At 37.6% G+C, this 13,687-nt stretch overlaps 1 protein-coding gene across 1 annotated transcript; it reads left to right on the top strand.

The window, feature by feature from the left end:
- Positions 1 to 250: 250 nt before the first annotated feature.
- Positions 251 to 4,688, top strand: LOC134283409 (fibroleukin-like; the record flags this gene model as incomplete). Its single annotated transcript, XM_062765857.1, has 4 exons — positions 251 to 387; positions 3,297 to 3,393; positions 4,363 to 4,527; positions 4,681 to 4,688. Coding segments are annotated over 4 exons (407 nt in total), but the record flags the coding sequence as incomplete, so codon positions are not given.
- Between the last annotated feature and the right edge of the window lie 8,999 nt (positions 4,689 to 13,687).

Genomic DNA, 13,687 nt, shown 5'->3' on the forward strand with positions numbered 1-13,687 from the left:
CACTGGTCAATGTCCCTGAGTGCCGAGTAAAGGTCAAAATTTGAAGCCCTTCACCGCATACGGTGACGTCTCGAGAGGGAATCATTGTTTTTGGCAAAATATAGCATCATACCTGCAACTGTGTGTGCAAAAAAATTGAATAACACGCGTAAGCGATTTGTGTTTACTTTGCACTTGATTTGTACTAATTTAATGGACATATGAGATTTAATTGTGTGCGTTATTCCCATATATTACATATTTTAAATAGAAAAAATATACAAGGATTGTTCAGAGATTTTGAAGAGAGACCCCAGTAAAAGAGGACAAAATGGAGTATACGTTATTTACCCTGACATCCGGAGAGAGGTCTACTGTGACATGACGACAGAAGGAGGAGGATGGACGGTGAGTAATGTTTTTTATCGTCAATGTTATTCATCGACAACACCTGGAGAGAGGGTTTTTTCTACATAAAAAACCACAGAACTCATTTTAAAGGAAGGATTTTTATATGTAGAAAATTAAATCGTAAAGGTTTTGAAGTTTTCAGATATATTTTTTAAAAAATCAAAAGGAAAAAAGGAAATATAACGGATAATTCGGTCGATTGGAATTTTTCTGGACACCATTGATTTCGATGATGTGCGCCGCATGATATCAGAATGAAATAGATTTACATTAAAACACATTTTAGACACTTAAAGGTGAACACGACTCGTAAATAAGCATACGCCATTTTCGATAGCATTATCTACGATACATCAGTACTAAGGTATGCTCTTCGCATTTGTTACATCTGACTGCTTTATTGCCACAGGTATCAGCGTGAAATGGAGACCCGTGTTCGTGCTGGTTATCTTGCATTAGCTGTGTTTATATTTTATTGCACTCACGTTTTTCTGTGTTCTTTGTATACTGCACTGACCTATACAATTATACTTGTAAATTTATTTGTTATCTTACTTTCCTGTATTAGACGAAGTATTACGTTATCATTCTTGCTACCGAGTCTTGTTTAGCATACGTCCGTCTTCACTGGTGTCGACTGATTACACTGAACAGTGACTAAATCCTGCCCTATTCATAGGGGTCTATAGAGTATTGAGACTCGGTAACAAAAATGGCGAACACATTCCTTTTACGAATCGTGTTCAGCTTTAACATATTATCATTATATTTTAAAGACAGAGGATCTATCAGAGATGTGTCCCATTTTCTTCCATATGCCTTAGAGGAAATACGAGAACTATCACAAATACAAATCCTTTTATGAGATGATGAAACATAAGCTCTAAAGATGCTTTCTGTAAAAAAAAAATCATATGTTTAAAGATGTATAGTGAAACATGCACATACACCCTAATGCAGGATTAGCAATAGAATATTTTAGTTTCAAATTGCGTTTAGGAGTGTTAAACAAATTCCCTGCAACGTTCAACTACCAATTCTCGGTATAACGTTCCTGGATCTGAAAATGCACCTGCAAATAAGCTTAAGAATTCAATAAGATGTTGGAGAAAAGAAAGTAGACAATTTTTTTTCATTATTCATATTAGCTGGATATCAGCAATTGTAAGATCTTTAATTTCCTAAAAGAATTCAAATAATCAACGGAAGATTGCACGATAACATATACAGGGTGTTTCACAATATATGTCACACATCTAAATGGGCATAATCTGAATATCGAGCATGATGCCGAAAATACCAAAATACTATAGTTAAGCATATTGATCTAAATTTATTATATTGCAAAGTTTCGGGAAAATTATAATAATCCATGAAGTAACTGATGATATAATCAGTGATGTCATAATTTCAGCTTTCTCAAAATTGAGTAAAACTTGCAGCAAAAATTTGTTGTAAACTTTTATGATAAGAATCGTTTACGATATCTTAAATATTTTACAGGTGGGGATGATAAAAAATAACTAGACCAGAAATTACTGTCTATTTTTCTTATATTAATTAAGAATAATTAGAAGGTATAAATAAAATTATAATGTAAAGATGAAAGACAGTTAGACCCTGCCTCCTCTTCACCACACCCCACCCCACCCCCCAAAAATCAAGAAGAGATGAGAACAATATCAGAGGGAAGTCAATCATTGAGAAAACCTCATGAAAGTCAGGTCTGAGTTTAGGGAAATGGTTTGTAACAATGCCAGTAAGTGTATTTCGAAATCTTAAATTTGAGTCAAATGTGTCTGCATACAAGATTTCAAATGACATTCAGAGTCGGGAATAAAGTTTGCAAGATTGACTGTAAGGAAGAGCTAAAGAAGTGGACACCAATTAACACATACCGGTATTTCTGAAACGACACATTTATTAAAATACAACTTTAAATAAAAATAGATATGCACTTTGGTTCTTAAAAGCCAGATATAAAACAAGAGAAGTCTCAAAAATCTTGTGAAACTTACAAAACAGTGATAAGAAATTTATAAGCTGTAGTCTCTTAAGTTATTTAGGACAATGTTGGGAAAACACTTGGAGAATAACATTTTAGGATTTGTTGCCATAGTAACTGAAGTGGAGAATTTTGGATACTTCTGACTCAAAAAAATGATTTTGAATATATGCTGATTAAAACGATATATAAAATGTATATGTAGCTTTTGTTGTCATTTATCTATCTGTCTTTAGATGTGTGACATATATTGTGAAACACCCTGTATGTCATGGATAATTATATCTGTTAGTGTATTTGGGTTATCTCTGAAGATAGAGAATGCTGAAGTTTTCTGTTCATGGGAACAAAGACCTAAAACATGTGAAAAGGGTATCATTGAATGTTTATAGAGATTAAAACTATAAAGAATATGCATTACGCATTTTTTAGAGGAAATTTTGCATTATTGTTAAAACAAATCTAACAAAATATTATCATGATGGCTTTATGCCTTTCATTTAGAGTAACTAGAAACCATTTCCGCAGCAGAGCTCCTGCGTAAGTTACGACATTTGAAAGTATTATTTTGAATTTTTACATTAACTAAAAATTGAGAATGAACCTAAACATAAGAAAAAGGCAGTATAATCTAATATCACCGTCATCAGGGTGCAGAAAACAAAATAACTACCCAGAGTTTCGTGTTTCTCAGTTGATTTCAAAACCATTCACACACTGACCATAATGTATGTTGAAACAACTCATTTTTACTCATTGCTATAAAACGCCTTTATATCACAAAATAGTACACTGGGATATTTTTACGTTACACTCAAATGATATTTCAGACGAATGACACATAGAGATGAATTTTATTTTGTTTAAGATCTAAATTTAAATATTTAGCATATTTTCACAGGTCATTCAGAAACGAGAAGATGGTGACGTGGATTTTTACAGGACATGGATAGAGTATAAAGAAGGATTTGGGAATCCCTCTAAAAACTACTGGATAGGTATGATCTTATGAATATTGTTTTGAAAAAGAAACATTGATTAATTTGAATTGTTTTATCACAGCAGAATATACATATATTCATGCTCAGTTTACCTGCAAGGTTCAATATTTTTGACAAAGAAATGTGGAAAACATTGATAAACAAGAAATGTGTCCATAGGACATGAATGCCCCGCTGAGGGTATATTAGTAATGCAACATAAATATTTGTATCAAATTTGTATAGAATATCTTGAAAAGTGATGCAGTTGAATTTCTTACATCAGCATGTATCTAAATTCAGAAAAGTGAGGTCAATGTCAAAGGAAAGGTCAAGGTCAAAATGTTAATGGAGATTAATTGCGTACACCAGTAAGTAACCCCATATGAAGTTTGACACTAATTTAGGAAAAAATGAGGTCAAGGTCAATGTAAAATCCAAGGTTAAAAAATTTGACACAGTTGAAAAGCTCTCACCAGTTTGCTTCAACAGGGCGGAAGACGGACATGACAAACTCTATATGCCCCGGCCATATTCATGGCTGGGCATAAAAAGAAAACACATCCAACAGCATTCAATCTAAAAAATTCATTTAAAAATACAATTTCTGGAAGCGGGCACAATAAAAATACACTTGAAATTTCTGAGGTTAGATCTGGTGTTGAATGGACTGAGCATCCCCAGTTGACATGGCGCACCCACCATGACCCTATGCATTAATTTACAAACGCTCTGGATCCCTTTGTTTACAGAAGTTTATAAACTTCAAATTAAACATTTACCACTGTAAATATCTGGTATTTAGTCGTTTAGCATTGGTCTAGTTGGTTTTATCTGTTTGTTAATCTGTGTCCTTTGTTTTTTTGACTTTTCAACTTTTTGTTCCTTACCTAGTGAATGGTCATCCCAAAAATTAAATGAATTAAAATGTTCGTGTCGTTTGTAATTTTTGGTTAAATATTTATTTGTTTTGCTTAATATATATAGGTAATGATGCAATCCACACCTTAACAAGGGAGAAAGACCAGGAGCTCCGAGTTGATCTCCAGAGACATAACGGAGAACAGGCCTATGCTGTGTATACCACATTTTACATCTTAGATGAAGACAGTAAATATAACCTGACAGTGTCTGGATATAACGGAACAGCAGGTGAGTAATGGCATCCGCCCAGCTATCATAGGATCAAGGTATTTCAAATATTTTGACATTTTGACTGTACACATCGTACAAGTATTTGACTGACATATTGAACAGGTATTTGACAAGATATTGTATAGGTATTTAACTGTATATGTTGTACAGGTATCTGATGATACATATTGTAAGGAAATCACGGTCATATTGCACAGGTATTTACCGTCATATTGTACAGATATTTATGCCCCCCTTCGAAGAAGGGAGGGCATATTGCTTTGCTGCTGTCCGTCGGTCTGTCTGTCGGTCGGTCGGTCTGTCGGTCCATTTAGTTTCCGTTCATTTTCTTTACAACCGCTGCATATACTGAAATGAAATTTGGTATACAGGTTTATCAGGTAAATATCTAGGTCAAGTTCTGTTTTGGGTACGATCACACCATTTTTGACAGAGTTATGCCCCTTGGACTTAGAAAAATTCCATTTATTTGCAGTTTCCGTTCATTTTCTTTGCAGAGGTTGCACATATTGAAATGAAATTTAGTATACAGATGTTTCAGCTGAATATCTAGGTCGAGTTCTGTTTTGGGTTTGATCGCACCTTTTTTGATAGAGTTATGCCCCTTGGACTTATAAAAATTCCACTTATTTGCCGTTTCCATTCATTTTCTTTGTAGAGGTTGCACATATTCAAATGAAATTTAGTATACGGATGTTTCCGCTGAATATCTAGGACAAGTTCTGTTTTGGATTCGCTCACAACCTTTTTGTCAGAGTTATGCCCCTTTGACTTAGAAAAATTCCAATTATTTGCAGTTTCCGTTCATTTTCTTTGCAGAGGTTGCACATAATGAAATAAAATTTAGTATACAGATTTTTCAGCTGAATATCTGAGTCAAGTTTTGTTTTGGGTACGATTGCTCCATTTTAGACAGAGTTATGCACTTTTGGACTTAGGAAAAATCCAATTTGGGGGGAGGGGGGCATAAGTGTTTCACAAACATCTCTTGTTTAAGGTCATTTTGTACAGTATATGACGGTACATATTACTTGAGTGCTCGTTCGTACATAAAAAATGTATGGAATTAAGGAACAATTGACAATATTGCAGATGTCACGACAAAAAGTTGTCTCTGAGTAATATTGACCTAAGGGCATTTTTCTACGAAGAAATTTTACCCCATGGGCAAAATCTTATGTACGCAGTACAGTTTAAAAGGTTACAAATGGAAATTTTTGCAAATGTTTTAGATAAAAAGTACATAATTTATTTGAATATGCTTTTCTTTTTAGGACTGATATCATAAATGTACTGTTGTTCAAATCTACATGTTCAGAACATTTAGATTTTTATTTAGACTTGTCACGTGAGTCACATAATTTTAGCAAATATACTTGCAGCTTAGAGGTAATCAAAGTCTCATGAAGAGAAAGGGATTATCTAATTTGTAAAAAAAAAATAATAACAATGCTAAATCAATTTGTCTTTGCTGTTCCATTTCATTGACAAAAAAAGTGATCAGCTCAAATTGTGTATCAATATCTGTTGCTGATTGCTGGTGTTAGCAAAGCTATTACAAAATTACTATTGCTGCATTAAAACAAGATGAATTCAAAGTATTTAATGTACTAAAAAATGCACAAATTGACACAAGTAGTATCGTTTTTTTCCTTTTAATTATGAGTGATTATTTTCATTTTTTATCAAATAAAGCCCATTGTCCTAATTGTCTTTGGTTTAGAAAATATCTATTATTTGCATTATAACTCGAAACTTTCAATATGCGTCACTTTCGCGTATATCGCTATATTATTCTTTTATGTCACAAAATAATAATTAATATGTATTCAGTAATTTCTCTCAGGATTCTTTTATCTTGTTTGAAGTATGAGAAATATGAACGCAGACGTGACTTCTATGAATTTATTAGTGATGTTCCCTCAGATGAAGAAAAGAATAGGCTAGATTTGTTTCAGAACTTTGCATTTTATTTCAAAACTTAACTAGTTAATGACAAGAATTTTCATTTAAAGCTGCTTAGATTTACTCAAAGGACAAGATAGGGTAACAGCCGAATCTGCGCCTTATTTGATATAAAAATCAGAACACTTGTAAAATTGTGATAGTTTGTAGTTAAAAAGTTAAAATGATGCTTACTTTAAGACAAACACTAATTTTGATTCAAAGCTTACATGGAAGCCCATAGAGGGTGCAGATATAGGACATTTTCCCGATTTTCCTCAAATCTCGTGGAATTTCATCAAATTTGGGATACTGTTCTCTTCGGAAAACATTGAGCATAAGCTTGCCTATCTGAGATTTTTACACATAAACTGCATCTGATTTAAGTGTATAAAATATATAAATTTGGTAGATAGGCAAGCGTATGCTCTATGTTTTCCGAAAGAAAATGTTCTGTAACATTAATGAAAATTTGCACAATAATGAGAAATTTCGGAAATTGACTTATTTCCTGACCTCACTGTGACCTCTGTATATTTTAAATCTTAAAACCAACACTCATTTTGTGGCAGGGGTGACCACAGGTTTTTATGGATAAACTGTTGGATCATTCTGAAAGACACTCAAAATCGGGGGCCAAATACTGGTCTTACCCTATCTTTTCCTTTCTGTATAACTTCATAACAGATATGTTCCTAAAGCATCTCAAACGAAAATATTGTTACGCACGCACAAACTTCCGTAGTTAGATCTCTTGTACAATGAGGTAATTTTTATGATTTGCGTTATTCCTATATACATAGCTGCAAGCGCATAATGCGACAAACATATTGCAAAAATAACTCTAGGTGCTGTTGTTTGTCCGTTGGTGGCGTCGATGACCACTTTCTCATCTTTGTGGGGGAGGGGTTTGACCTGGACAGTGAGTGCGGAGGTGACTGGTCAGGCCGATCCTCGCACGGAATAGACTCAGACAATGAGGGCAGGGGATTGTGCTAGCTCCTGGATCCTTGGCGCTGTCTTTCCTGGCCTACCTGCGTTGTTCTGCTGCAGACATCCTGTTGTCTTTACAGCTCTTGGCGCGCTCGTGGACTGCGGCTCTCCACCCACACCTGTCTTGTGATCGAAATTCCCATGAATCAGGGTTGATACTGAATGCCTTCAGGGAGGTCTTTAGGCTATCCTTTTTGGGGGCACCACGGACACGTCCTTCCAGTAGTTCACTATAGAATAGTGTCTTCGGGAGTCGATGGTCTGGCATACGGACTAACTGTCCCGCCCAGCGAAGTTGTGACTGCATGGGTATGGTGTTGATGCTGGGCAAGCCAGCTCAAATGCGGCCTTCTGTGTCTAGAATCTTTTCTTGCCACTTGATACCGAGAAGCTTTTTAAGGCTCGTCATATGAAAGTGGTTCAGCTTTTTGGCGTGCTTCTGGTAGACGCTCCACGCTTCAAAACCACACAGCAGTGTGATGAGAACAATAACGAGGTAGACCTTAATCTTTGTATCTGTTGTGATGCCTATTTTGATCCACACGTTCTTGTACTGTCTGGCGAAAGCAACACTCCCCTTGGCCAGTCTAGTGTTCACCTCATCATCAATCACAATGTTTCTGGAGAGAGTGCTACCGAGGACCGTGAACTTGTCCACTACATTAAGCCGTTGGTTGTTGATGGTGATGTTGGGCTTAACATACGGTTTGCCCGGTGTTGTCTGGTGCACGACTTCGGTCTTTTTTTGTGCTGATAGTAAGGCCGAAGTTGTTGCAGGCATCAGAGAACTTGTCAACGCTGTGCTGCATATTAATCTCGGAGGTAGCATTAAGGGCAGAATCATCAGCAAACAGGAGGTCTTTGATGGTGTCCAATTACATTTTGGACTTCTCTTGTAGACGTCTGAGGTTGACGACTGAGCCGTCAAAGCGCCATTTGATGCCGATTCCGGTGTCCGTGTCATTTAAGGCATCAGTAAGCATGGCGGAAAACATCAAGCTGAAGAGCGTCGGGGCGAGGATGCAGCCCTGCTTCGCTCCATTTAAGACAGAAAATTGCTCTGAAGATTTACCGCCATCTCACCTGCATCCCATCGTGCAGCTGTCAAACAATGGTGATGAATTTTGTTGGGAATCCGTACTTCGCCATTATTCGCCAAAGGCCTCTTGAGCTGACTGACAGTGTCAAAAGCCTTGATCAGATCAACATAAGTGGAGTACATGTCGGAGTTCAGTTCCTGACTCTTCTCTTACAGCTGACGTGCAGCAAACACCATGTCAATTGTGCCGCAATTTTTCCGAAAGCCACACTGACTCTCATGCAGGAGGCCATCCTTAAGGTGTTTAATGAGACAGTTAAGTAGAACTCGTGCTAGCGTCTTGCCTGCGATGGAGAAAAGAAAATTCCACGGTGGTTGTCACATGCCTGTCTATTTCCCTTTCGCTTGTACAAGTGGATGATTGAGGCATCCTTGAGATCTTGAGCTCAAATGAGCTCAGACAGATGGCTAGTTTTTCGACTAAATCCCTGCTCCCTTCTTTGTAAATTTCAGCTGGGATGGAGTCTCCGCCAAGTGCTTTGCCAGTTGACAGCAGACTTATTGCTTTCTGGATCTCCTCTAGCGTGGAAACGGCATCCATTGACTGGTTACTGTGAACCTGGGTAAGTCGGTTGATGGCTACGTCGTTGATAGTAAAAGGGCGCTTTAGAACGCCATTGAAATGTTCCGCCCACCTGTTGAGTATCTTTTCCTTTGTGATGAGTGTTGATCCGTCCGCTCCGAGGAGAGGGGGTGACCTGATGGAGTTGGCCCGTAGACTTCCTTCAGTCTCCAGTAAAAGTTATTCATGTCATGAGAGTAGACGTAGCGTTGGATCTTTTCAGCTTTGGCATTCAGCCAGGAATCCTGCATATCCCAAAGCTTTTGATGTACTGTGCTGCGAGTGTTCCTCAAAGCGTCTTTGTTGGCTGTTGAGGTGGGAACATCTTTATGAGCTTTGTAAGCGCGATGCTTGTACTTCAGAAGCTGCGTAATCTCTGCACAGTTTTCATCAAACCAGTCTTTGTGTTTTCTGGAGGAGGGCCCCAGACACTCGAAGGCTGTGTTGTTGACTGTATTCCGAAGTGTGCTCCATGCTGCTTTCACATCGTGGTCATACAGCACGGTTGAGTTCAGGCGTTCTTAATGTGTTTCATCAAAGTACAAGTACTGAGAGGTGGAATGCAACTTGAGCTTGCCAACGTTGAGACGTTTTGAAGCCTAAGTCCTTCTGAGGACGTATCTTGGGTTTGATCCGGAAGTTGAGTTCGGAGACGATGAGACGGTGATCTGTCCAACATGCGCCACACATTGCCTTGGTGACACGAACGTTCTGTCTGCTTCTCTTCCTGACGATGACGTGGTCAATGAGATGTCAATGCTTTGAGCGAGGGTGCATCCATGAAGTCTAGTAACGGGTGGGAAGGCAGAAATCGATGTTTGGAATGAGAAAGTAACGTTCACCACAGGTCTGGAGAAGAAGCAGGCCGTTACTGTTGCACTTGCCCACTCCGTGCTTCCCAATTACGCCTTCCAAGGTAGTGGTGACACGTCCAACTCTTGCATTAAAGTCGCCAAGAATGACGAGCTTGTCGATGTTGGGGACGGTATTGATGACATCGTGGAGGTCCTCATAGAAGGTGTTTTTAGTTTCCGCTGGGTTAATCAGGGTAGGAGCATATGTAATGACAATAGAGGTGAACTTCCTTGTGTGAGGGGGGGGGGGGGTCTAATCGTCATCAGGTGGTCGTTCACTCCTTTGGGTACGCCGAATAGCTTGCCAGCAAGTGTCGTCTTTATAGCAAAGCCTACGCCAGTTTCTCGCCTCTACTCGTCTCCTCGTCCAATCCAAAAGAAAGTGTATTAAGCGCCTCTTTTACAAAGTTCACCTTCTCCGTCCAATTTGGTTTCACTGAGAGCAGCAATGTCAATGATATATCTCGCAAATTCGTTTGCGATCAGTGCTGTGCGTCTCTGGGGTCTGTCTGTGGAGATTCTTTCGAGAAGCGTTCGAACGTTCCACGGTCCAAAGCACAGTGGGATGATCCTTGTTTTTTTCTTGTACTCTTTATTGTTTTGACCGCATGAGTAGGGTCCCCACCAGCCGCGGTAAGCTGGCTAGGGATATGTGAGTAGGCAATGTTTTGGATACCTTTTCTAACCCGCTTCTCTTGCCATGGATGTGAGCAGTGCGTTCCTTAAGAGGGCTGCTCAGTTGCAAAGGTGGCTGCTGAACTCCGGTCGGTGAAGAGCGACCCTATGGCCCGTGCCGCCTGTGTGCAGATCTGCGACTAGCGACTTCCAGTGTACCCGCACCACAGGGCTTTGGGGTGGATGAAAGAAGGGATGGAAGATGATCAATGACTTGCGCGATGAGTTTGATTAAAGTGAAGAAGAGTTGTGTGTGGCCAACCTCTCTCTCTCGTCTGCAACCAAATAGATCCAGTGGCAAGACAGATGCCAGGACGTCTGGAGATGGAAACAGATGCAGTGGATGACCAAGACGTGCTATATGTGCCTTGCCTTGCAGTCCAAGTATTCCAAGGTACTTGCTGTGTCCGCCTTCTTGAACCATGACGGTTTCCATCGCAGAGTCCGCCGGTGCACAGTCTTTACATGCTTTGTGTAGAGAGTGCTCACTAAGAGGGATCTCCCTTAAGAGGGTACGGGTTTCGACTACCCAGACTATAGGAGGGAAGGGCGTCAAGCCATTGCAGGTCGTGAGACGCTGCCCACTCCCACAACTCTAGGTTACAGTGGTGTATTCACAGACTCATTTAGTTTAAGATAACCTTGAAGAACCGTCCTCTAACTAGACGAGGTGTTCTTCCGTATTTGACTATCTTGGATTCAAAGCATTTTTCGTCTTGGTTGGGAAGTAAATCTTGCAGGAAATGTAGAGAAACCTAACAGATTGGGATAACCCTCTTCCAGAGAATTTGAGGCTTAGATGGAAATGTTGGAGAAACGATCCCAAGCAGCTTGGTTCCTTGGAAATCGAGATATGTCTAAAACCTGAGAACATTGGAGATGTTGTTGTAGCGGAGCTACACCATGTCTCACATGCGAGTGCTCTCGGGCATGGTCAGTGCTCACACTGACACTTTTATGAACACAGCAGACACCAAGGACGAGGTATCACCACGAATGAGATAATAGCAAATACATGTAGCTATTAGATTATTGGCTGCAGGTTTGCTGTGTACAGTGTCATTTCGAGATGTGTGAAATGTCTTAAACGTTACAGTCAAACACAGGATCAGAAAATTAGCGACCTACCTGGCAGCATTGTTAAGGACTATCGATTCTGTGCTTTTGAGTCGATTTGGTCTGGACCTTTATTCTTAAAATTCTACATCGTTTTTAAATTTTAACTTTGAATTTAGATTCTACAATTCAAATTTAAACTATATCCATTGCAAAAACCGCAATTAAATTCTATTCAAGAAGGGTTATGCCACTGACTATGTTTGTGGCGGAAGGTTTTTTAGAAGAAAATAATCAATTTATCCCTTTTGAACTTTATAGAGTACTGTTAATTTTAGATTCATATTTCTCCGTGCTGGTTGCACACAAAACTGTTTTTTGCAGTGAGAGGTGTTATGCGTGTTCTGAAATATCTATTTAATTATCTCTTTTGAATTCTTTCAACGAATTTTGACAAATATAGTAAATGTATTCTGAAAGTCCGGGGAAAATTGAGCCAATTTTAACAGGAAAATTGACAATTTTTTCGTAATATCTAAAAAATTATATCATATACCCCAACTTTTGATGTTCTTTTCTGAATATTTAAGATAACTTTGACCTATCTTCTGAATATCAGCAACAGTTTAAGACTTTAAAAATAATTTTCTTGCTTATTAAATTTTAAATGCCAGAAAAATCCCATTTTGTGTGTTTAGAAAGGTCAAATAATTCATTTTGTGAATGTGAAAAGACCTAGATGCAGTGCAAAAAGGTCATATTTAATGTACTATAGCGCCAAAAGAAGCATATTCACCACCATATTAAAATTTGATTTTTAATTAAGCTATGTGTGTAGAAAGTAAAAATATACTTGACAAAAAAGTTTAAGACTTTAAATATCAGGGTTAGGGTTAGGGTCTTTAAGGCTTGAAAAAAGAGGATGGGGCCTAATTTATACGGGAAAAGTTTACTGTGACGTCACAAAAAAATATGGCTTTTATGTATTTCTCATAACACCTGAAAATGGAATAATTTGCAACTTTTAACATTATAAGCATAATAAACAACAATAAAACTTATCAATGCATTGAAAAAAAGTTGCTAGTTAAATCCCATATAGCTGGTCATAAACAAAACTTATCGCGATGAAATTGTAAATATGACGTCATTTTGGTATAAATGTTTTCCAATATCTAGATTATTCAAAAGAAATTCCATTATAGAGAATGAAAGCACTAGAACTCTATCATATCTTATATCCGAAAAGGAAAGGATTGTTATTATCAATTAGTCGATATAAGGACAGAACTATTTTATGCATAAAGTTAACTTAGTTCTTTATTGTTTTTCTCTTTATTTATGTCAAGATTGTTGAGTTAACTTGACAATCAATAGATATACAAAGGTTGTTAGAAAAGTTTGCAGACAAATTGATTTACGTAAAATCTATTGTACTGTGAAGTAATATTATGTCTGAATAAATTCTTTCCTTTTCTTTATGTAATGACAAAAGTATGTAAAAAGAACCAAGGTCTATGTGCTAAAATGAAGAAAAACATTTCTTTAGACTTTTCTTGTCTTTTTCTACTTTTAGGTAATTATTATTTATATCAAGACATGTCGCTTTTCTTCAATAATGTCTTTTGTGCTGTTTCGGATATTATTGAGATCTTAAAATTAATGCCGATTCAGATTATCGATCAGGTATGGAAACTACGCAAAATCATATAGTCGCAACGTCCATGCGATACGGGCTGGATGATTTGAGGTATTAAATGGAGTTAATCATTCAAAAGAAGATGGTACGGTTTGAGCTTTATTGTGCCCTAAAACTTTAATGTTCTTAAAAAATTATGATATTGGCTTTAACAATAGTTGAGTAGATGAATATGATAAATCATTAAAAAAAATGGCGTGAAGAAGAGCCTTTCTTGAAATATGACGTCATTAATTTGGTACATTTTTAAGTTTAATGCAAAAAAGCTTCAAAAT

Source organism: Saccostrea cucullata, unplaced genomic scaffold (genome assembly GCF_032062105.1).
Source record: "Saccostrea cucullata isolate Sc308-1 unplaced genomic scaffold, CSIRO_AGI_Scuc_v1 ctg5038, whole genome shotgun sequence".
NCBI classification, from domain to species: Eukaryota; Metazoa; Mollusca; class Bivalvia; order Ostreida; family Ostreidae; genus Saccostrea; species Saccostrea cuccullata.